Source organism: Thalassophryne amazonica, chromosome 19 (assembly GCF_902500255.1).
Source record: "Thalassophryne amazonica chromosome 19, fThaAma1.1, whole genome shotgun sequence".
NCBI classification, from domain to species: Eukaryota; Metazoa; Chordata; class Actinopteri; order Batrachoidiformes; family Batrachoididae; genus Thalassophryne; species Thalassophryne amazonica.
This window is the reverse complement of record NC_047121.1, coordinates 15,575,908-15,599,974: the sequence shown is the minus strand read 5'-3', so window position 1 is coordinate 15,599,974 and position 24,067 is coordinate 15,575,908. Positions and strand designations below refer to the sequence as shown.

Genomic DNA, 24,067 nt, shown 5'->3' with positions numbered 1-24,067 from the left:
GGCTTCCTGTTAATTCCAGAATAGAATTTAAAATTCTTCTTCTTACTTATAAGGTTTTGAATAATCAGGTCCCATCTTATCTTAGGGACCTCATAGTACCATATCACTCAGACTGCAGGCTTACTTGTAGTTCCTAGGGTTTGTAAGAGTAGAATGGGAGGCAGAGCCTTCAGCTTTCAGGCTCCTCTCCTGTGGAACCAGCTCCCAATTCAGATCAGGAAGACAGACACCCTCTCTACTTTTAAGATTAGGCTTAAAACTTTCCTTTTTGCTAAAGCTTATAGTTAGGGCTGGATCAGGTGACCTTGAACCATCCCTTAGTTATGCTGCTATAGACTTAGACTGCTGGGAGGTTCCCATGATGCACTGTTTCTTTCTCTTTTTGCTCTGTATGCACCACTCTGCATTTAATCATTAGTGATTGATCTCTGCTCCCCTCCACAGCATGTCTTTTTCCTGGTTCTCTCCCTCAGCCCCAACCAGTCCCAGCAGAAGACTGCCCCTCCCTTAGTCTGGTTCTGCTGGAGGTTTCTTCCTGTTAAAAGGGAGTTTTTCCTTCCCACTGTTGCCAAGTGCTTGCTCACAGGGGGTCGTTTTGACCGTTGGGGTTTTTCCGTAATTATTGTATGGCCTTGCCTTGCAATATAAAGCGCCTTGGGGCAACTGTTTGTTGTGATTTGGCGCTATATAAATAAAGTTGATTTGATTTGATTTCTTGCATCCACATTTAATCAGCTCCTGGCAAGCTTTTGAAGCTTCTTGTAATGAGGTCTACTTTGGAGTCCATCTTCCATCAGTGGGTTGCCATCCCCAGTCTTGTGGGCTAGGTAGCTGCTGTAGTGATAGGCACTGTCCCCAGATATGCCCACCAGGGTCGTAGGTTTGCATATGGACCATAGGGACAAGTCACAACCAATATTTTGGGATGGCAAAATAGTCCCTACCAATATTTAGCATTTTTTTAATATATCAAAATCATTCACTATTTTTTTGCAAACTCGATACTATAATTTTATTCGTCACGTTTTATGTTTTCGATGTGCCAGAGTGACAGGGTTACCATGTTGCAATTTCATTGGCTCACGTTCTTCTCACATGGATGTAAACAAAGCGCATCTCGTGGCAGGCAGTGCTTCATTTGTAAAGTGGGAGGTCCCGGAGCACAGAGGATGGGTGGCTCCGGTGCAGTGTTGCCAGATGTACGATAATTATCGTATTTGTACGATAGTTTTGCCCTCTGTACGATCAATAACGGGAAAAAATCCAATATGTACGATAATTTCAGTTGGTTGCCCAAACACGCATCTCTCTCTGACACCCAAGAATCATTTTGCAGGCGTTGCACTCAGGCGGCATCAAAGACACACCACACACAGGGCTGCTGCTGGCTTTGGGCGACCGGGACAAAGTCATTTGAAAGCCCGCCCCCTCTCTATACAAGTTCCCATCCTATCTCTGCCGTGACAGGAAGATTCCCCAGCCAACATCTTTTTTTTTTTTTTTTCGAAACTTTATTTCAACAAATGCAATAACAAAGAAACAAAACACAAGAGCAAAGAGATATACAAGAAAAATAAAAAAAAAAGGTTCAAGTTCCTTATGGAGGTGTCAACATTTTTTCTGTGTTCAACAAAATCTGCACAAGTGGCCATGGCATCGGATGACGACAGCGACCTCAAGGTTGAATTCGACTCTTTCTAGTCTGGTAATTGACACGTTTGTGTCCCTTCACAGAAAAAAAAAATCTTTCTAGTCTGGTAGTGCATTTGCTTGTGCATTTGTGTTCTTTCTGTGCCATAGTTTCCCCATTACTATAATTACTGTTTAAAAATGTGACATAATTCTTTGTAAATTTAAAAAAAAACAAAACGCAAAAATAGTTACGTTGTATGCGTTTTGTTTGTGTACGATAATTTCTCCCAAAATATGATAATTTTGAGGTTTTGGTACGATAGTTTCATATTTCATATCTGGCAACACTGCTCCGGTGCAGAAAAACAAGAAGGGCGGGGCTTGCGAACAATGCTGTGCGCCACACTTAAAATAAACTGCACACCCACACAAACACATCTTCACAAATGACACTAACACCCTGCCTTTTCCTCAAAAATTACTACATTTATGTTTGCTGTCTGTCTCTGTACTTTTCTGTCAGTTTTGCGCTCTTTTTCATACTTTTCCCTCGTTTCAAAAGTCACCGAATGCACTTTACCATAATATATGCAACATATAGCATACTGTTGGAAAGCACGGGTTTTTGGCTTGCTGTCAGTGTTGAAATTTTTCAGAGTGAGGGCTTACATGAGAACTTACGGTAATGAGAATCAGAGGCGCACTAGTGTGAAACTTCCGTGTTTTTCCTCTGCGTTATGACATCACAGGCTTACGTTTACCGTAATACACCATATATGTTATTGGAAATCCTTTTTTTTTTTTTTTTTTTTTTTTTTTTTTTTGGCAAATTAGGTTGCCAGATACCTACAATTGCATTATTGATGAAGAGAATAGATTATACATCTTGGTTGCAAAACCTTTTTTTTTTTTTTTAGCTCCACAAGTATATTTTTTGTTGTTGTCTTGTTCTCTCAGGTGTAGGCCTATAGAATAGATTTGTGATTTTGGGTGCAATTTTGTTATTTAAGCTATTTGTTTGTTTGCCTACACACTTAATATTGTAAATAAAGTGTTAAATTATTCAGCATTATGTCGTCATATGTTATGTATTATGCTGTACTTGTGCGTCTAATGGTATGAGTGGGTTAGGGGGTGGTGGTGGGCAGGGGGGCCGGGGGGGTGGGGGTGGTATTGTCCCTACCAAAGCTGAGACCAAACCTACGCCCTTGATGCCCACCTTGATGTGCAGCTCTCTTTAGGTGTTCCTGAAGAGCTTGAGTTGGTGGTATGTTCTCAATGGTCCGGGCATCATGTGCAAATAATGTTTGTCGGGCCTTGTTTACACTGGTATCAGGGCTGGTCCTCTTGTACAGAAGGACTACAAATCTTTCCAGCAAAGATAGATCATCACCTTGTATTGACTCAGGACATGCTGACAGACCAGAGAAGACAGGAGTGACAGCAGGAAAGACTTTCCAGGTTTCAAAAGCAGATTTCTTCCCTCTCCCAGCAAAAGATGAGGCAGTGTCACACCCAGTGACTGCATGGAAAAATGGCAATGCTAGACATGCTTCATGCCCAAGAATGCCAGCAATTGTGTGAACTGGTATATATCGTGTTTTCTAACTCCAGATGCAACCCAAAGTTCCTGTACATGCAAGCGGTGCATATTTGCTATGACAAGAAATCAAGTGTAGACACTGGTGATATAATATTTTACCTCCCTGGCCTTTAAAACGGCTTTTGGGCACCACAATCATGTGTATGAGCATGCTAGAAGTAACTATATATGAGAAATGCGTTATAATGATATTTTGGCAAAAATTAGCGGTATGTCTTAAAATCCATATAATTGCCCTCACAAGCAAGATCCAGCTGGGGTCTCGATTTTATATGAAACCTAATACCCTAAGCTACCTCTGTACCAAATCTGGCACTTTTATCACAATGTGAACAATTTCGCCAAAATATGTCCCTTAACCGCTGGACTATTATTACATTACCTTTTCTTATCTTTCTTCACAGAACCTCAACAGAACATTTCCACTCTGTGTGCTGCCTTCCTCGCCTCATTTCAGGATTTTGAGCCAGCATAATTCTTTGTTTCTTTTAACTGTCTGCTATTGTTGTTTTTAGTCATTCGGTTTTTGTTTTGTTTCTTGGGTCCTTGTCAGTGTGCCATATGAATCACTAGCTGGACCCCTGTGTGTCCTATGGACTTCCACTTTCTCTTGCAGAACACTTCACTTGGTTTCATAAGCGGTTATTCGCATTTGTTCTTTATCTTACATAGGCTTTTATTCTGGTCAGTGTCCGTTTTGTTTTTGTCTCCTTTGTTCATCTTTCATGTCTCTCTTCCATAGAATAGTACAGGGAGCACCAGGGTTCTGAACAGTTTTAGCTTAGTTTTTGTTGTTTGTTGTAGTAGTAGTAGTAGTAGTAGTAGTAGTACTGGTGGTGTTCCATATTTGTTTAAGTTTTGTGGCTAACTTTGGATAATCCATTTACATGCCTCCTCCTGTTGGAATTGTTGAAATCACATCTTCTATTACTTCCCCATTAATAAATATTATCTACATCCTTTGCATTTATTTTCATGACTTTTGTTTTCACTGGATTTATCTTACACCCATTTTATTCTGCTTCATCAGCCTGTTTTTTCAGATTTGTTCTGCCGGTGTTGTGAAGTCAGTATTGTCAGGCTTGTCCGTGAACATCTGTTTCAATTTTCTTCATTCTTAACCATTCTGATTGTCCTGTCCAGCACTAGATATAGAATGCCACCAGTGATGCCAGTGTCGCAGACCAACCGGTCCGCCCCTAAAAATTGGTCCACCTTTTGTATCTGCACATGCATCATTTTGGACCACAGCAGCACGTTTGAGACGGAGTCTCTTCACCCAAAGCAATCAAATGGATTAATGGAATTATAACCATCAGATGATAAAGATAAAACCTCTTAAATCATTCAAAGCAGAAACTCTGCGAAATTCTGTGACTTTGAAATGACTGACGGGCAGTGAACGCATCAGCTAGCATCTCGTTTAGCTGTGGCGCTCTGATCACTTCATCACAGCTTGAAACAATTGTCCTGATGAGATGCGGGGGTTGGGGGGGGGGGGGGGATCTGAGCTGCCCACTTTCAGTGAGCTGCTGCACAGAGCCATATCCACTGTGCAGCTCAGCTCCTAGTTGAAAAATGGTTGTGTCTCAAAGCACGGTGATGCTCAGAGCTGTGGTTTTACAATAGATTTTCACATTTTTTTTTCTTTAAAGCTCTGTGATGCTGTGCGTGTCTTCTTTAAAAACAGTTGATCTGCAAGGTGCAAACACTAATCCTTTTTTTTTTTTTATACCCAAATGCAACCAAGTCTCTTTCTGAGAGGGCATCATTTGTGGCATTCAGTGTTGCCGCAGTTACTTCAAAAAAGTAATCCAATTACTGTTGTAAAAACTTTCTCACCCATCAATCTGGTAATTTTTTCTGCATAAATAAACATTATTCATTCTTCCTGCTCAAACGGCAATCCATGGGCGAATCTATGTGGGAAGGGAGCGTGGGCGGGGTGGGGGAAGATGCGGCTCCCCACAGCCCTAGATTAAAGGTCCACATTTGAAGACATTTTTTCATACTATTACTAGTACTAATATAACTTAATAATAATAACAACTAAAATGTTTAGAAAGAATTTCAATGTTAGGAAAATGTTAAAATTTAATCATTACATTTATAAACAATGTAAGTTACAAATGGTAAGTTTTACCGTTACAGTGCTGCAAACATTTAAATATGAAGTCAAGAAAGGTGTCTTTAGTTTATTTATTTTTTATTAAACAAGTATTTATGTTCATTGACGTCGAGAAAGGGTGACTATAAAGTGAATATTGGCAAAGCGGGTTATCATTTTCATGTTGAGGTGGCAGGGTGGGGGGGGGTGGTTGTTGTCGGCAGCTGCTGAAAATAACTAATAAAGTAACTAGTAATCTAACTTAATTACTTTTAAAATTGAGTAATCAGTAAAGTAACTAAGTTAATTTTTCAAGGACTAATCAGTAATTGGATTACTTTTTTTGAAGTAACTGTGGCAACACTGAACACCTCAAATGATGCCCTCTTGTTTTGCTCTTGTTGTTACTTGAAACCACTCAGATGTTCAAAACTTACCAACACTGAATATTTGAAATCTAGGTAAAAACATTGATATTTCATTTTTCTGTTGTCCCATATTTTATTTTTCTCCAGAGGCTGTCTCAATGTTTTTGAAGTATATAAAGTTCATTGTTGTTTGTTTGTTTAAGTTTCTCACAATGAATGAATGTTCTCTTGCTCTTTCATGGTCTACAGTCTGCTGGCTCTTTCCTTAGCTCACCAACAATGCCATTTTTGCTTCTTTTGATCATGGTATAATTTTGGACATCATGATCATCTCCTTGCATGACTCCTTGCATCATCATCTCTCCTTGAATAGATTCTGGTTGTTTAGTCTTCATTTGTATTTTACCATGGCCTGTCTAGCAGGTCCCATTTGTTTTGTCATTTCTCTACCTGCTTGACCTGTGTTACTACCCTGGTATGTTGTTATGCCCTAGTAGCCTATTTTGCTCTTGTGTTTTGGGTGCGCTGGTGTCTTTATCTTTCACTCGTCAGTCTACTTTTCTTTCTATGGTGTTGTTTGAAAAGGCCGTAATTCAGCCTCCTGTCTGTAAGGCCAGGTTTTTGTCTGGATATTCTCCCGTAGATGAGTGCAGTCCCTTGTTGAAGAGCTTCAGCTACCTGTGATTTTTGATTGAGGCCTACTTCTTTTAAATGACCTGCTTTACTAGGTTTTTAACCCTTAACTGAGGCATGCATGATGAGTACTCTGCATATCCACATACAGACCGATATAATACATCACCAGGCCCCTTCCTGCTCCAAGATTCCCATCAGTTTAGCATGGGCACTTGAGTACTTAGGTACTATGTGATGCCATGGAGAACCACTGTTGGGTAGTGAAGAGACTATGTAGTGGCAGAAGAGATGTGCATTATGCTCTCAATTCAATTAATTTATATAGCACCAAATCACAACATAAATCACCCCAGTTCTGATTGCAGTGGTTCAAAGATGTCGTTATCGGCAAGAAAATCCACAAGCTATTGTGAAACCACTTTTTCAAGAATTTTGGAGCAAAAAGATCGATTTGATGTCACTCTATAATTTTTCAATGAACTCTGTTCGAAGTTAGTTTTGTTAATAGGTTTGATCACTCATTATCAGACACCAGTTAGGCATTGCTGTGTGTTTGCCAGAACGCTCTCCATTCTACCCAGTTGGCAGATCCACTGTGGTTGGCAGTGTCTTGATGTCTTCCAGTGATGACCGTCTAATATTAATAGCATCCCTGATGTTGTCCATCCACCTTTGACTTGGTCTTTCCCTGGGTCTCCTTGTTGTGCGTTGCCACCCAAGATAAAATGCCGGGTTCCTGATGGCATCTATTCTCTTGACATGACCATACCATTGTAGCTGGCTCTGCTCAGTAATCTTTAGCACACTCTGGACCCTCACTGCTCCCTGATGCTGTCACTCCTCTGATAAGTTTCAGTGCTCATTTTTCTGCAGCCTACACTGAGCTCTTCATCTTGGTTGCCATCGATCATGCCTTGCAGCCGTAGAGTAGAATGGGCAGGAAAGTACAGGTGTACATGGCTGCCTTTACACCTGCTGGTGTATCTTTGTCCTTGAAGGGAGGGTGGAGCATCACTGCAGATTTCAAACATGTCAGAACAGAACCTTTTCCAGCCCAACTTTCATTTTGCAATTAGATGCCATTGGTGCTACCAAGATTTAGGAGAGGTACTGTAATTCCCCTTCCCACAGCCACACCCCAGTTTTGGTATGCATATTGTGATGTGTTAGCTGGAATGTCTTTTAGAATTATTTTGTCTTTTGTCTTATAATTCAGATCTTGACCTACACTGGACCTCTTTGATGAAGTATTACACATTCCTACCTTGGGGCAGGGGGTGGGGGGAGTCATGCATTCACACAACATTTTATTGTTAGATTGCAGTATGAATACTTTGTGAAGGGGATGGTGCTGTGACCAGAATGGACTCATCACTAAGTAGTATGTGCACTACCAGCTGAGCAAGACGCAGTGACCCATGTTAAATTACACATTGTGTTGTCAAGAAAACATCAAATATTAACCTAAATTGCCAGACCTGTGGGAGTCGGTCTTCACTGATGACTCTTATTTTGTCAGACGCAATGAAGCATTTATAGTTTAAACATTAACTGCACTGTGCAAAGGATTCAGGCACACTTAATGTGCTTGAATCTTTCAATTATAACAAAATGCTAAAATACTCTTGGCCATATGAGCGTGTAATCAGTGAAAGAGTGTGTAGAAAGAATGTGACCTTTTGACCCCTTAGAATAGGTCAAGGTTAGCCATCTTTGAACTTGTCCAAGGTCTGTGTCCCAAGAATGGTCCTTGTGAATTTGAAGACCGGCAGTAATAGCACTGGACTTATGTTGAGCATGGAAGAACGGACGCAAAGTCTTTGCATTACCCGATGACCGTATTTTGGCCTCGGGTAAATATGATGAAAAGCTTATAAACCTTTTAATATTGAGAAATAAATAAAATAAATCAAGACTTTTCACCTTTAATAATAGATAACTTCTTTTCGGTGGTCTCCTATTTATAGGAATACTGGGTATACAGTGAAGAAAATAAGTATTTGAACACCCTGCAATTTTGCAAGTTCTCCCACTTAGAAATCATGGAGGGGTCTGAAATTTTCATCTTAGGTACATGTCCACTGTGAGAGACATAATCTAAAAAAAAAAATAAAAAAAAAAAATCCGGAAATCACAATGTATGATTTTTTTAATAATTTATTTGTATGTTGCTGCTGCAAATAAGTATTTGAACACCTGTGAAAATCAGTGTTAATATTTGGTACAGTAGCCTTTGTTTGCAATTACAGAGGTCAAACGTTTCCTGTAGTTTTTCACCAGGTTTGCAAACACTGCAGCAGGGATTCTGGTCCACTCCTCCATACACATCTTCTCTAGATCTTTCAGGTTTGGAGTTTCAGCTCCCTCTAAAGATTTTCTATTGAGTTCAGGTCTGGGGACTGGCCAGGCCACTCCAGGACCTTGAAATGCTTCTTACGGAGCCCTTCCTTAGTTTCCCTGGCTGTGTGTTTGGGGTCATTGTCATGCTGGAAGACCCAGCCATGACCCATCTTCAATGCTGTTACTGAGGGAAGGAGGTTGTTTGCCAAAATCTTGCAATACATGACCCCATCCAGCCTCCTTTCAATACAGTGCAGTCGTCCTGTCCCCTTTGCAGAAGAGCACCCCCAGAGTATGATGTTTCCACCCCCATGCTTCACAGTTGGGATGGTTTTCTTGGGGTTGTTCTCATCCTCTAAACATGGTAAGTGGAGTTGATTCCAAAAAGCTCTATTCTGGTCTCATCTGACCACATGATCTTCTCCCATGCCTCCTCTGGATCATCCAAATGGTCACTGGTGAACTTCAAACGGGCCTGGACATGTGCTGGCTTGAGCAGGGGGACCTTGCTGCCCTGCAGGATTTTAAACCATGACAGCATCATGTGTTACTAATGTAATCTTTGTGACTGTGGTCCCAGCTCTCTTCAGGTCATTGACCAGGTCCTCTTGTATAGTTCTGAGCTTTCTCAGAATCATCCTTACCCCACAAAGTGAGATCTTGCATGGAATCCCAGACCGAGGGAGAGTGACAGTCATCTTGTGTTTCTTCCAATTTCTAATAAATAATCGTAACAGTTGTTGTCTTCTACCAAGCTGCTTGCCTGTTGTCCTGTAGTCCATCCCAGCCTTGTGCAGGTCTACAGTTTTGTCCCTGGGTCCTTAGACAGCTCTTTGGTCTTGGCTATGGTGGACAGGTTGGAGTGTGATTGATTGAGTGTGTGAACAGGTGTCTTTTATACAGGTAAGAAGTTCAAACAGGTGCAATTAATACAGGTAAAGAGTGCAGAATAAGAGGGCTTCTTAAAGAGAAATTAACAGGTCTGTGTGAGCCAGAATTCTTGCTGGTTGGTAGGGGTTCAAATACTTATTTGCAGCAGTAACATACAAATGAATTATTAAAAAATCACATTGTGATTTCCGGATTTTTTTTTTTTTTTTTAGATTATGTCTCTCACAGTGGACATGCAGCTAAGATGAAAATTTCAGACCACTCCATGATTTCTAAGTTTGAGAACTTGCAAAACCGCAGGGTGTTCAAATACTTTTTTCCTCACTGTGTTTAATCAGTGATTTGTGTTAATTTTATGATCAAGACTTTCTTTAGCAATACAAAGTACAAAGTTGTTTAAATTCTTTAAAAATATACTATTATTAAAAACAAGTTATTGGGATATGTCATTAAAGAAAAACATGACCGAATACTTTTTACATGGGATGTAATCATGCAACCTAATTACCAAAGTACACAGAAAAGAAAATATATATATTTTTTTCATCATGGGATATTTTAAATGTATTAAGACCTACAAATGCATGCAACACAGTAATTCTTTCCGTATACAGATATGTTTATGTTGTAGGAAAGAACAGATCAGATTTTATAGTTGTAATGATCCTAAAGGAAACATAATTCATTTATAGTGACATAGAGGTGTCAAATGTATCTTCAAATCTCGCTGAATAAATTGCAGAGTGCCTTTTAATATGTCCTTCAGCAGTCATTCTTTGCTTCTCTGTGATGGCTCACTTCTTTTTCTTCTTTTTAAATTGGGACAGAGACAGTTGTTCACAGATATGAGGACCCCTGCATGGAGCTTACGTTGTCCTTCCCCCTCCTCCTCCTCCTGCTCCCTGCACTCAGCAGGAGGTCAAAAGTTGGGAAGCTTGAAATGTGGCCTTTGTGATCTGAGGGAAGTTTGGATACAACTTCTCAAAATTATCCATCCAGCCTGCACAGACATTTAGCGATAGCATAAACACATGAGCAGTAATCCCAGCAGCTGCACACACCCCGTAAAAATGGTCGGACATTTGCTTGACTCTCCACCTAAACCGTTAACTCACAAGGTGTCACACATGCTAGCAGCAGGTCCATCTGCACAGAAGGGTTCTTCCAGGGGATTTCACAAACTTGTGCCAGTTGAACTCAACTTCCCTGGCGGTCACCGTGCAGATACACTAGACTGTCTGCCTGAAATGGACTTGTCTTCCATCATCATTTTCATGAATCTGATTCCTTGTATCGCCTTGTTTTCCTGACTCCCTCCTCTTGTGTGTACAGCTGGACCACATTTTTAAACTGGCCTCAACATTTCTTCCTTCTGTCCCTCCCTCTTTGTCCCCTTACCTTTATTGTCTTACAGTGTGATGTACGTGTTTGGGGGTTTCAACAGCCTCCTGCTGAGCGATGTTCTGAAGTACACCTCGCCCAGCTGCTCAGCCTTCACAACACAGCCATCCTGCATCAAGGCCTGGCCAGGAATCCAGTGTGTCTGGAACATCACCCAAGAGACCTGTCTGCCCTGGGAGGTCGGTGCTTCAGAACAGCAGCTCCTGGCCTCCTGTAGTGTGAGATCATGTAAGTGATGCCACAGTCCGCAGCTCACTAAAACTCAAAAGTAAAAATATTGCATTCATGTGTGCTTATGTAGGGCTGGAACAGTTGTTTTCATAATCGATTAATCAAGGACTTATCGCATCCATAAAATGTTAGAAAATGTTGAAAAATGCCATTATTGTAAATTAAAGAAACTAGTAAAATAAATCAGAATTCATTTCAGAAGATAAATTAGAATAAAAAAGACTCAGTGATTATCAAAATTGTTGTTGATTGATTTAATAGTCAATTAAGCAATTAATCATTCCAACTGTAGCAATTGTACCACCTATTATGAGCTTGATGTAGATAAATTACACTGCAGCAATAGCGCATTAAAAAAAACCTTAATGTGACAACAGTCTCATTTTCTTGTTGTCCGGAACATAACGAAATGGAAATGGCTCACTTTACTTTGCATTTGTTTTGAGAATAGATTTACCACTATTGTTTTCATAATCAGTTAATCGAGAATATAATATGTTGATCAGAGTTTTCCAGACTCCAAGATTACTTCAAATGTATTGTTTTGTTCACATCCCAGAGAATTTCACTTTACTGCCAGAAGAGAGTAAAGAAAATTGTGAAATAAATCAGAAAATATTCATGTTAAAAAAAAATGAAATCAGAGAATTTAGATATAAAAAAACAAAACCTCAAAATTATCAAAATAGGTACTAGGGGGGAAAATGATGAGTTCCTCTGGTTGAATCTTTGAAATTTAAAAGTCACTAAAGTTTTCTTGGCCCTGTGAAAGACTGGTGGCCTGTCTCTCACGCAGTGACCAGTGGAATAGTGTAGTGTCAGGATTTTATCAGATGAACCCAAAATGATGACGGTGAACACACAGCATGTAAAGTAATAAGGGTTTTATTGTTAACAAAATGCAGTCCAGTCCAAAAACAAGGAGCATTCAAACTGTCGGTGTGGATGGAGGAACGTGGATTTGGAGAGCAGATGAGGAATAAACAGGAACAGAAGAGGCGAACCAACAGCAGGAACCAGAACAAATGAAAAAACCTCATAATCCATCAATCTAAGGTTGAACATTGATGAACTTAAATAGTGACCTGTAATGAGGAGATGAGAGAAAAGGGTGGTGATTCTGATATGGAACAGCTATCAGCAACACAGATTGGCATGCCTACAAACACACAGACTAACAAAGTGAAACATCAAACAATCAGGAACCAAACATGAGTATAACTTAAACCCTAATTAATATACACAAAAACCCGTGCATGAAATTAAGGGAGAGTTACAAAAAACAGTGCCAGAAAACTAAAGCAGAACTCAAACAGTGAAAGCTTAAAACAAAGCTAAAGTGACCAAAAGGCAACAACATTTGACAATCAGGACCCCAGACAGGGACAAGGGGTGGAACACAACAGGATATGCTCCCCCGTGACCCTTAATTGGTTAAGCAGGTGTAAAACATGAATGACATTTCCTTAATTCTTTAAAAATGTATTTATGGAAATTCCTTTGAATTTCCTGCTGTTTTCCCTCAAATGTCTGTATACCACATTTGTATTCCACACAGTTTTCTGATGCAAGACTGCCTGAAATGGCTTGTTTGTTGCAGGATGGAGTCCCTAAATGTGTCGTTATGGTGGTTGTGCATGTGTGGCTCTGAAATGTTGACTACGTGACTGTGGTTGGGGCTTACTTTCATATCTCTTTGCACAAGGATTAATTTGAATTTTATTCCTGCCAAGTCAGACTATTTGGTCTGATCTGTAGTCTTCCAAAGTCTTCAAGAGTCTGTTTTTAAGGGTGAAAACTTTTTTCTTTTTTGAAGGTTAAAGTTATACATTATGCCAGTGAAAGTATTCATGAGGTTAGAAGTACAAACTATTGTACCGGGTAGGGCAGAGGAAGACGAGGTAGTAATCATCAGGGAGAGTTTAGCGGAGCAGAAACAGCAGTATTGAGTGATCACCAAAGAATCAGCAGTGCTTTAATAACTGCCATGTGAAAAATGTACCATACATAAATCCTCTGTTCTTTCATTCTAAACCTGTAGGTCAAATCCTCCGCAAGAAATTACCGTGGGTGGAACAACACATTAACCTTCATAAAGACATAAAGAGAAACATTAACATTCATGCAGGAGTTGCAATAAGTTTGTTTTCAGTGATTGTGACTTGAGTGAGCAATGCTTTTGTCACTCTTTTTATTTATATATATATATATATATATATATATATAATTTCCACTTTTATCAGTTATCGATAAAAGAAATCTGATTACAGTGAATGTGATATTTCTCTGTTTTCTCACTTTCTCAGAGCACGTTTACTTTTATTGTTTCAGTCTGAAGCTTTTTCACAGACCATAACTATTTGTAACACTAATATTTGCAGTTGCTGATACCGAGAGGTGTGACCAGTATGCTGACTGCTACAGCTGCACTGCCAACACAAACGGCTGCCAGTGGTGTTCAGGCCAGTGTGTTTCTGCAGGAAGCAACTGTACGTCTGCTACGGTAAGAGAGCCTGCACAGAGCCCGGTACAGAACTGTCGCATCTTTATGATCAAGATGTCCCGACTCCTTTTTTGAGGAAATGAGGCTTTGGTGGAATATTTAACACTCATGACCTTTGCAAGTTGTGAGTTGGGTCACTGTTACTTGAAAGGGAGGCTTCTGCAGCAGAAGTAAAGTTTAAAATTGAGGTATCCAGACATGTTCAATGAAAACTAACCATAAAGTGATGATTTATATTTTAAACAAAACACCTTATATATTTACTTTGTCCAAATACTTTTGGGTGATTTTCAAAAATCATGAAGCCATACAGTTTTTGTGGGATTAATAGAATAACGGATGAATAATGAATGCAGTTCAAATGCATGTGATCATTTATAAGTCATAGCTATGCTTTGTGAAAATTTTGCATTTGTAAATTTCAAGGTCCTTGAAAAATCAAGTAAAAAGTGTCAAAAACTGACTGGACCTTATTTCAAGTGTTTGGTACCTGTTTGTAGGAGAACCTGGTAGCATCAACCTAGTCAATTGCTGTGGAGCACAATGACACATTATTCACTTGGGTGGAGTAAAATGCATAAATCGGAATAATATTGGCTTGGGACTCCGAGGGCGGTCGCATCTCCTCATCACTCTCTGCCGCTCCCTCCCTGCGGCAGGCCTCGTCCTCTCTCAAGCTTGCCTGGCGGTGCGACTTATAGTTGCAGCGGCCTTCACCCACTTTGCCTCCATTCGGATGACGGACTGCTTCAAGTTTAGTGCACATAAACAATGTCAAATGTATATGTGTTGTCTTTAATTTTGATGTGTGCCATTATTACAGTAAACAAGTAATAATTGTGGATTAATTGCTGTATCTTGTCTGAGGTAATTGGAGTGTATACATAATTGCCCTTTTTTGGGATCAATAAAGTTGTCTGAAGTCTGAATAATACAGAACAAGATGTGACCTATTTGTCACTCCGTGGCTTCATTATTTTGACAACTGCCCTTATGGGCTCCCAAAATCTAACCACTTGTCCACCACCCCTGCCCCAAAGTGATATTTTTTAATTTTCTTGGATTACTTCTAAAAATGGCATCACGGTGGCTTAGTGGTTAGCACTGTTGCCTCACAGCAAGATGGTTGTGGGATCGCTTCCCACCTGGGGCCTTTCTGTGTCGAGTTTGCATGTTCCCCTTGTGTTTGCGTTGGTTCCCTCCAGGACCTCTGGCTTCATCCCACATTCAAAGACGTACACGTTAGGTAATTTGGTGAATCTAAATGACTGTAGGTGAACGTGTGTCTGTCTATATGTGGCCATCCGGTAGATTGGTGTCCTGTCCAGAGTGTACCCTGCTTTTCACTCTGACTGCTGGGATTGGCTCCAATCCGCTGTGACCTTTAATTGTAGTAAACAGGTATAAAAAAATGAGTGGAATAAAGCTAACAGTCTGCACGACAATCATCTCATTTGTGGCGGTGTACAGAGACAAAATGACAAACTGTCACTGTCTAATTTATTACGAACCTGAATGTGAACTGTTGACCCACTGAAAGTTTGACCCAGTGAATACTAAAAACTGGAATAAATCTAGCTATAATTTTTTTTAAATAATTGTATATTACCAAATTAACTTTTAAATTTTAACATTTGTTTTTAAAGCTCTTAATGGTCTTGCACCACCATATTTGAGTGAGTTATTGGTGCTCTGACTAAAGCAGGGTTTGAAACACTGGGCTGACCGGGCTTTCTTAGTCACTGGGCCCAGTTTTTGGAACAAGCTCCCGCCTGATTTACGGACCATCACTGGCTCTGGGTCTTTTTAAATGTAAACTAAAGAATTTTCTTTTTAAAAGAGCTTTTAACACTTGGTAGTGCTGTGACATTTTATTGTGGTCTTATGTACGCATTTATTATTATTGTTTATTTTATTGTTATTGTATATTGTTCTTGTGTGGTCTGTTTTTGCTTTTACTGGAAATCACTTTGGTGATCTTTTGAGCTGTGTAAAGGTCTACACAAATAAAAGTTGAGTGATGGATTGATGTGGAAATTAAGCAGATGTTTTAGCCGACTTATTAGCATGTTTGTCAAAATGGAATGCGTGCACTTGCAGAAAATTGAGGTTGAAAGTTTTAAGTGAAGATGTATGTAAATCTTTGTCCATAACTGTATATTGTGGGTTTTTGAACAGTAAGATAATCTATGGTTATGAGACTATAGTCTCATAAACATGTTTCATGTTGCTCCTTATGAACACCTGTGAACATTAAACATAATTGCCGTGTCTTATTGTCTGTGTGCTGTGTTTTCTTAGGGTGCTGTAGTGGAGTATGAAGTTTGCCCAAAGGACAACCCCTCCTATGTGTGCAGCAAGAAAACCAGCTGCAAGAGCTGCGCTGTGGACCAGAACTGCCAGTGGGAACCTCGCAACCAGGAGTGCATCTCGCTGCCTGGTAACTATGCTAGTTACTTATAGAACTGATTTATTGCTGTTTGTTTCAGTATTACTTGCTGAAGTTATTTTTGTTGTATAACCCAACAATGGAGCTCTTTATTGTGAATACAGAGCTCAATTTTTGCATTTGCTGTATAATTAAAATTGGGCATATGCATAGTAAGTCCCTTTGGCTGCTCCATTGTTTTCACGCTGGGTCACCACAGCAGATCTGAGGTGGATCTGCATGTTGATTTGGCACAAGCTTTACACCAGATGCCCTTCCAGACTGAACTAGATGGAGAATGGGCAGGGCTGGGTTTGAAGCTGGAACCTTATGCACTGACAAAAAAAACATCACACAACCATTTGACCACCACCCCTGTGTAACTGTGCACATGCATACGTGTTGCATTTTTGTCCGGCCATTTTTGATTGTAGTTAATGAAGAAATAACTTAAAAACCATACACATGTATTTTGTCTGCAATGCATGGCCTCAAAAGCTACAAAACAAGCAGATTTTTTCGGGGGTGGGGGGGTTGTTGTTGTTGATGAACATAATATATTTAGAATTTTGGTGTAAAATTGTTTTGCACACACACACACACACATATATATATATATATATATATATATATATATATAAACGCTACCAGGAGTCCTCACCAGGATTTTCAGCCCTTCCCTGTCCCAATCCATTGTCTCACCCTGTCTGAAATCCTCCACATTGTCCCCCTCCCCAAGAAACCTCACATTTCCAGCCTTAACGACTACCGATCACTGACAAGAGGTGATGAAATGCTTTGAACATCTGGTCAGGGCTCACGTCTCATTACATCTCCACAAATGTTTTGACCCTGATCAGTTTGCCTACAGAGCTAATAGATCCACTGACGATGTGGTAGCCACAGCCCTCCATGCTGACTGCTGCATGGGAGCTACGTGCTGCTGTTTTTGTGGACTATAGCTCTGGATTCAGCACCATCATCCCCCACAGACTTTTGGGCAAACTGAGGGACATTGGACTGCCACCCTACCCCTGCATGTGGATCCACAGCTTCCTGCCAGAGGGTCAGAGTGGGTCAATGCATACCCTCGGCCCTGAGCCTTAGCACTGGCTCCCCACAAGGTTGTGTGTTGAGTCCCCTGCTGTACACCCTCTACACCTGTGACTGCACCCCCGTTCACCACAATAACACCATGGTCAATTTCACAGATGACAACACAGTGGTGGGGCTCATCTCTGGGGGGATGAGTCCACCTAGAGGGACGGGGTGGAGAGGCTGACAGCATGGTGCACAGACAACAGCTCAACATCTCCAAGACCAAGGAGATGATAATTGACTTTAGACAAAAGAAAGCAGACATTTCACCACTGATCATCAGTGGGGACTGTGTGGAGAGGGTGGCTGACTTCCGCTTCCTGGGAGTCCACACCGAGGACGACCTGACCTGGAGTGTCAACACCTTTGAGCTGCTGAAAAAGGCCCAGCAGAGACTGCACTTCCTGAGGGTGCTTCCTGAGGATAAATAACATGACACAGAGATTGCTTGTGTCCTTTTATTGGTGCTCTACTGAGAGCATAATGCTCAACTGTATTTTTTGTGTGGTACACCAGCTGTACAGTGGCTCAAAGGAAAATGCTCCAGAGGGCCATTAATGCTTCTCAAAAGATCATTGGCTGCCCTCTTCCCACACTTGGAAGAAATTCATGGCTCCCGCTGTGGACACTTTGCTCTTAGGTCACGCTCTGTTTGAACTGTTATTGTCAGGCAGACACAACAGATTAATTAAAGCAAGGACAAGTGGATTTATGAACAGTTTCCATCCATCAGTAATAGCTAAACTCAACACAGCCAAAATGTAAAGGGAAATGCAATAATGGGAATTGTATAATAGTATGAATGTATGTACGCCGGTTTGTGCTTATATCGAATTGCTCTTATTTTTCTATATTACTTATTTATTTATACTTTTTATGCACTGACCAGATGGGTTGTCCAATTTTATTGTACTTGTGGCAATATCAGTAAAGGATATTCATATTTATATTATTGAGTAAAGAGATACATTCTGCATTTATTCAGTAATTGCATGCTGAATAGACAGTGGGAAGTGCTGTCCAAAATATGAGGCACATAATCAATTAAAAAAATATAAAGAATAATTATATTATTGTAAATATAAAACTATTCTTCTAATAATGAATTAAAATGATAAAAACAAAATAATAAAAAAGCCATCAAAAATTGCTTCCCAACATGCAAAACTTCTCCTATGCTATGCATCATTATAATGTAAAAGACAGATATTCAATGGAATCTTTACCAGGTGTGCACATAACTGGTGCTCATGGTGCTTGTGTGTGCTAATAATAAATTATGTGCAACAGAAAACATGGCGGGAAGTATTTTTCTTCAGTCTGTTCTTATCGTTTTCCTCCTGAGAAGCACTTCCCTCTGTAGTTTTTTGGTGTGTGTGATGGACCACCATGAGCACCAGTTATGTGTACACCTGAGGTTTTCTCTTCTTTTGGTTTGTCTTAAGTTTAATCATTTTGTTGACCTGTTGCTGTAATGCAACAAAGGTTCTTTGTGCACATACAAACAAAAAAATTGGATGAGGAATATGAAACATTCACCCTATCCATAAAGTTTTTTTGTTACAATTTTATTTATTTTTCCATACCAAAAACACGCCCACATACCCCCCCCCCCATGAATCCAGTTGGCATCCCCACAAAAAACAATCAACAACAATAATAATAATAATAATAATAATAAAATAAGACTCAAAAGAATCTGTGGAATTTATTATAGTTAGAACACCAACATTCTGGACCTCTGACATAAGAAAGATAATAGTAATAATAATAACAGTAATACTAGATAAATACAGTTGTATGTAAAAGTTTGGGTACTGCTGATGATTTCCATGAAGACAGGAGACAGGGGACAAAGCATGTCTACAATGGGGTACTCAGGTCAAAGCAGTTTCAGTCTTTTGTTCATGGTAATGAGTCATTCACGTCATCAGGAGAGTCGTCAGGGGAGCCGTCAGGAGAGGCATCCGTCCCATCATTAGGAGTGACAGCTGCCCTGTCATTAGGAGGGTCCTAACTAGAGCACAATAGGTGCTAATTAGCGCTATTCTTTAGTCACTAGCCTATAGCAGTCTGCCTCTCGGTAGGAGGGGTCTGGTTAGGTTTAAAACTCCAGCTTTTGGGGCTTCTGCTTATTCTTCTCTACAAGAGTCAAGACAGAAGTCAGACTACCAGAGCAAGAATTTTAGCTGAGGAAGCTTCTGCGATTTGAAGTGAAACGTCCTTGCGTCAAGCAACCCAGTCCAGTCGAAGATTCAAACTTCTCTACTATGGAAACCACCTGGACAACTGAGAGCCTTCACAGAAACATCTCTGAGATAGCTTTCGTATTCTTCCCCTAAACCATCATGTTGAACAGTCTTTGTTTTCAGGTCATTTGAGAGTTATTTAGAGGCTTCCTTGTTGCTACTCATTAGAAGAGATGCAAAGAGGGGAAATATTTGCAAATGGCCACCTTAAATGCCCTTTCTCATGATTGGATTCACCTGTGTAAGGAGGTCAAGGGTCAGTGAGCTTACCAAACCAATTTTGTGTTCTAATAATTAGTACTAAATGTATTCAAATCAATAAAATGACAAGGGTGCCCAAATTTATGCACCTGACCAATTAAGTTTAAATAATTATTGCACACTTTCTGTAAATACTAGAAACTTAATTTGACTTCTCAAATATCAGTTTGTTCTTCTGCTATATGATATATTAACTCAGATTTTTGATCCAGACAACCAATTTATTATTAATTTGATTTATAAAGGAAAATCATGAAAATTATCAGGGGTGTGCAAACATTTACATACAATTGTAAGAAAAGAGAAAATGTCCCAACAATCAGGATATATATATATATATATATATATATATATATATATATATATATATATATATAAAACTAATCCTCAACCAGAAATCAAGTAAATGACAGGCTCTCGATATGAGCTATGAACAATGACCAGGTTCTATCATATTTGTACCCTTTCTATGAGGTTTTAAGCACAGCTTTTCATAAGCCTTGAGGTGGATTGCAATCAAACTTGACACAATGGTAGCACAATATATGAAACTATGCATGAAGGAAAATAATAATCTTATAGTGTTTTTTGCACAAGTGGAGTCCACAAAACAGAAAAGGAAAACTGTCACCCTGAGGGTGACGGGTATCTTGTCAAAAGGTGAACAAGAGAGACTACCACGAGGAACGGTCACCATGAAGAGGAACTGACAAGTTCTTTAGATGATCACATTGTGTGCCAAGACAAGATATTCACCAAGTGTTGACGGGTGCATTTCAAAGACAATACCATGAGAAGAACTGCCTGCACCATATCTTTAAATGTCGTAATTTGACTTGATCTTTCCACCATAACGTCACTCAGTGATCTCATACCTGAGCAATCATGATATCTTTGGAAAGCACTCACCAAATCCTATGTACCACGTGATATGTTTCACTCAGAAATGAAATTTGATCTATGTGCTGGTCACATTTGTCCTCACAATGTCAGGGTGGGTCCTGGCTCGGGGCGAAGTTATGGTTTTGTACCCTATTGTCATCTGCCTCCCCTTATTTGATCCTCCTTGGTTGCCCTTTTATGATCATTTTGTATTATGTTTTCTCTGGTTCTGTTTATTATGTATCTTTGGTGTTGTATTCTTTTTGTTTTTGGTATTGTTTCCTATCATTTGTTCAAGTCATTCCATTATCGGTTTTGCTGTAAGTTCTGGTTTTGTTTCTGTTCTTTCCTTATTTTCTGGTCATTCCATAGTTTGGTTTCTTATTTCTTGTGATGGTTATTAGATTTATACTTCTGTCCTATTCAGATTTGGTTCTAGTCTTGTTTATCATCTCTTATTTTTCTTGTGCTGTTTTTAGGTCTGTCACTCTTTTTCCTAGTTTGCCCTTTTGCTCACGTTTCCTTTTCTTGGTCTGTGGGCACGTTATACTTTCACCATTGGTTTTCATTCACTGACTCCTCTTGCTTTTGATCTGCTTCGTTTTCACTCACTCTGTCTCTCTTTTGCTTCACACCCCGTCTCTTTGCTTCACCAGACCACACCTTCTAGAACCCTCGATTACACGTGCACCTTGTTACATCACCTGTTATTTAAGCTCTCACTTCCCTCACTGCGGTGCCAGCTCATTGATCTTTGTTCCAGCCTTGATCTCATCTTGTTTGCTTAAGTGTTTTTGACCTCGTTCTGTTTATCTGGATTTTGCCTGAGCCTCTGATATTGTGTCTCTGTGTGCCTTTTGACCTCAGGTCAAAGTCGATTGCTTATCCCAGGTAATGGCTTATAGGCAAGGCCATTCATGATATTCATGGAAAATCTCGAGGCAAAAAAGCACAAATTACAACCGGTAAAGATTTTGGGGGATTTTAGTGTTTGACCTTCCTGTGATGTTGACTTTTGAGCTTGACCCTTTTGTGTGCTGAAAGGTATCTCTATAGGGCTGCTATATGTGAACCTAAGAGTCTGCAATGTAAACTGTGTGCTCCAGAGTCAGCTAAAGGGGAACAATGCAAAGATGACAAAAACGACAACAAAAAACCCCCCCAAACATACAGTGAGGAAAATAAGTATTTGAACACCCTGCAATTTTGCAAGTTCTCCCACTTAGAAATCATGGAGGGGTCTGAAATTTTCATCTTAGGTGCATGTCCACTGTGAGAGACATAATCTAAAAAAATAAATAAAAAAATCCAGAAATCACAATGTATGATTTTTTTTTTTTTAAATAATTTATTTGTATGTTACTGCTGCAAATAAGTATTTGAACACCTACCAACCAGCAAGAATTCTGGCTCACACAGACCTGTTAGTTTTTCTTTAAGAAGTCCTCTTATTCTGCACTCTTTACCTGTATTAACTGCACCTGTTTGAACTTGTTACCTGTATAAAAGACACCTGTTCACACACTCAATCACACTTCAACCTGTCCACCATAGCCAAGACCAAACAGCTGTCTAAGGACACCGGGAACAAAACTGCAGACCTGCACAAGGCTGGGATGGACTACAGGACAACAGGCAAGCAGCTTGGTAGAAGACAACAACTGTTATGATTATTTATTAGAAAGTGGAAGAAACACAAGATGACTGTCAATCTCCCTCGGTCTGGGATTCCATGCAAGATCTCACTTTGTGGGGTAAGGATGATTCTGAGAAAGCTCAGAACTACACAGGAGGACCTGGTCAATGACCTGAAGAGAGCTGGGACCACAGTTACAAAGATTACATTAGTAACACATGATGCTGTCATGGTTTAAAATCCTGCAGGGCAGCAAGATCCCCCTGCTCCAGCCAGCACATGTCCAGGCTCGTTTGAAGTTCACCAGTGACCATCTGGATGATCCAGTGGAGGCATGGGAGAAGGTCATGTGGTCAGATGAGACCAGAATAGAGCTTTTTGGAATCAACTCCACTTACCGTGTTTAGAGGATGAGAACAACACCAAGAAAACCATCCCAACCGTGAAGCATGGGGGTGGAAACATCATACTCTGGGGGTGCTCTTCTGCAAAGGGGACAGGACGACTGCACTGTATTGAAGGGAGGATGGATGGGGTCATGTATTGCGAGATTTTGCCAAACAACTTCCGTCCCTCAGTAAGAGCATTGAAGATGGGTCATGGCTGGGTCTTCCAGCATGACAATGACCCCAAACACACAGCCAGGGCAACTAAGGAGGGGCTCCGTAAGAAGCATTTCAAGGTCCTGGAGTGGCCTGGCCAGTCTCCAGACCTGAACTCAATAGAAAATCTTTGGAGGGAGCTGAAACTCCAAACCTGAAAGATCTAGAGAAGATCTGTATGGAGGAGTGGACCAAAATCCTTGCTGCAGTGTGTGAAAACCTGGTGAAAAACTACAGGAAACGTTTGACCTCTGTAATTGCAAACAAAGGTTACTGTACCAAATATTAACATTGATTTTCACGTGTTGAAATACTTATTTGCAGCAGTAACATACAAATAAATTATTAAAAAATCATACATTGTGATTTCCGGATTTTTTTTTAGATTGTCTCTCACAGTGGACATGCACCTAAGATGAAAATTTCAGACCCCTCCATGATTTGTTTGTGGGAGAACTTGCAAAATCGCAGGGTGTTAAAATACTTATTTTCCTCACTGTACATGCTGACTAAGGGATAACAAGATAGTTGGGAAGTTCACAAAGACTTTATTGCTGCTCGGTGGGACTTAGGCAGAAACAACAGCTTGCAGTAGCAAGTAGTTAAGAATTTTATCTACAACAGACATGCGTTGGGTTTGCAGAAGGTCAGTAAGCAGGAATCCGATATACCACGCAAGAAGTCCAACAGATGATAGGCAAAACTCTGGAGAAACAGGAAGCATTAAGCATGTATATGAATGAGACAGTCTGGCACTGGAGTGAAGAGTTTAAATTAGGAAGTGAGCATGCACATGAAACTGGAAACCCAAATGCTAAGGAAGTAAAGCGGATGCCATGAACTATGAGCAAAACTGTCAAAATAAAAGCACAAGAATAATAATGAGATGGAGATTTCACTAGGAGACAAACCACAGGATAAACACAAGAATTATATAACACAAAGGAAACAAAGCTAGAAGGAATAAAAACCAGAGATCAGAAAAATAACAATGTTATGACTGATTCCGCTAAAGGGATATCATGTGATTTTATTTGACTGGTACATCACACAGTAGGATACTGACTTTTTAAATGTAACTTCTCCTTGAGTAATTCCCGGATTAAAGTGAAATAAAAAAAATGGTACACAATATTTAAAACATTAGTATGGCAGAGCAAGGGGTATCATTTTATGGGTTTTCTCTTAGAGCTCTATTT

The 24,067-nt window shown here is 40.0% G+C and overlaps 1 protein-coding gene across 1 annotated transcript in view; it reads left to right on the top strand.

The window, feature by feature from the left end:
* The window catches only part of atrn (attractin), a 446,230-nt gene that overhangs the window by 106,143 nt on the left and 316,020 nt on the right, over nucleotides 1-24,067 (top strand). The window contains exons 12-14 of the mRNA XM_034159382.1: nucleotides 10,992-11,206; nucleotides 13,591-13,712; nucleotides 16,014-16,152. Of these exons, the coding sequence (XP_034015273.1) occupies nucleotides 10,992-11,206; nucleotides 13,591-13,712; nucleotides 16,014-16,152 (476 nt within the window). The remainder of the gene's footprint in view (nucleotides 1-10,991; nucleotides 11,207-13,590; nucleotides 13,713-16,013; nucleotides 16,153-24,067) is intronic.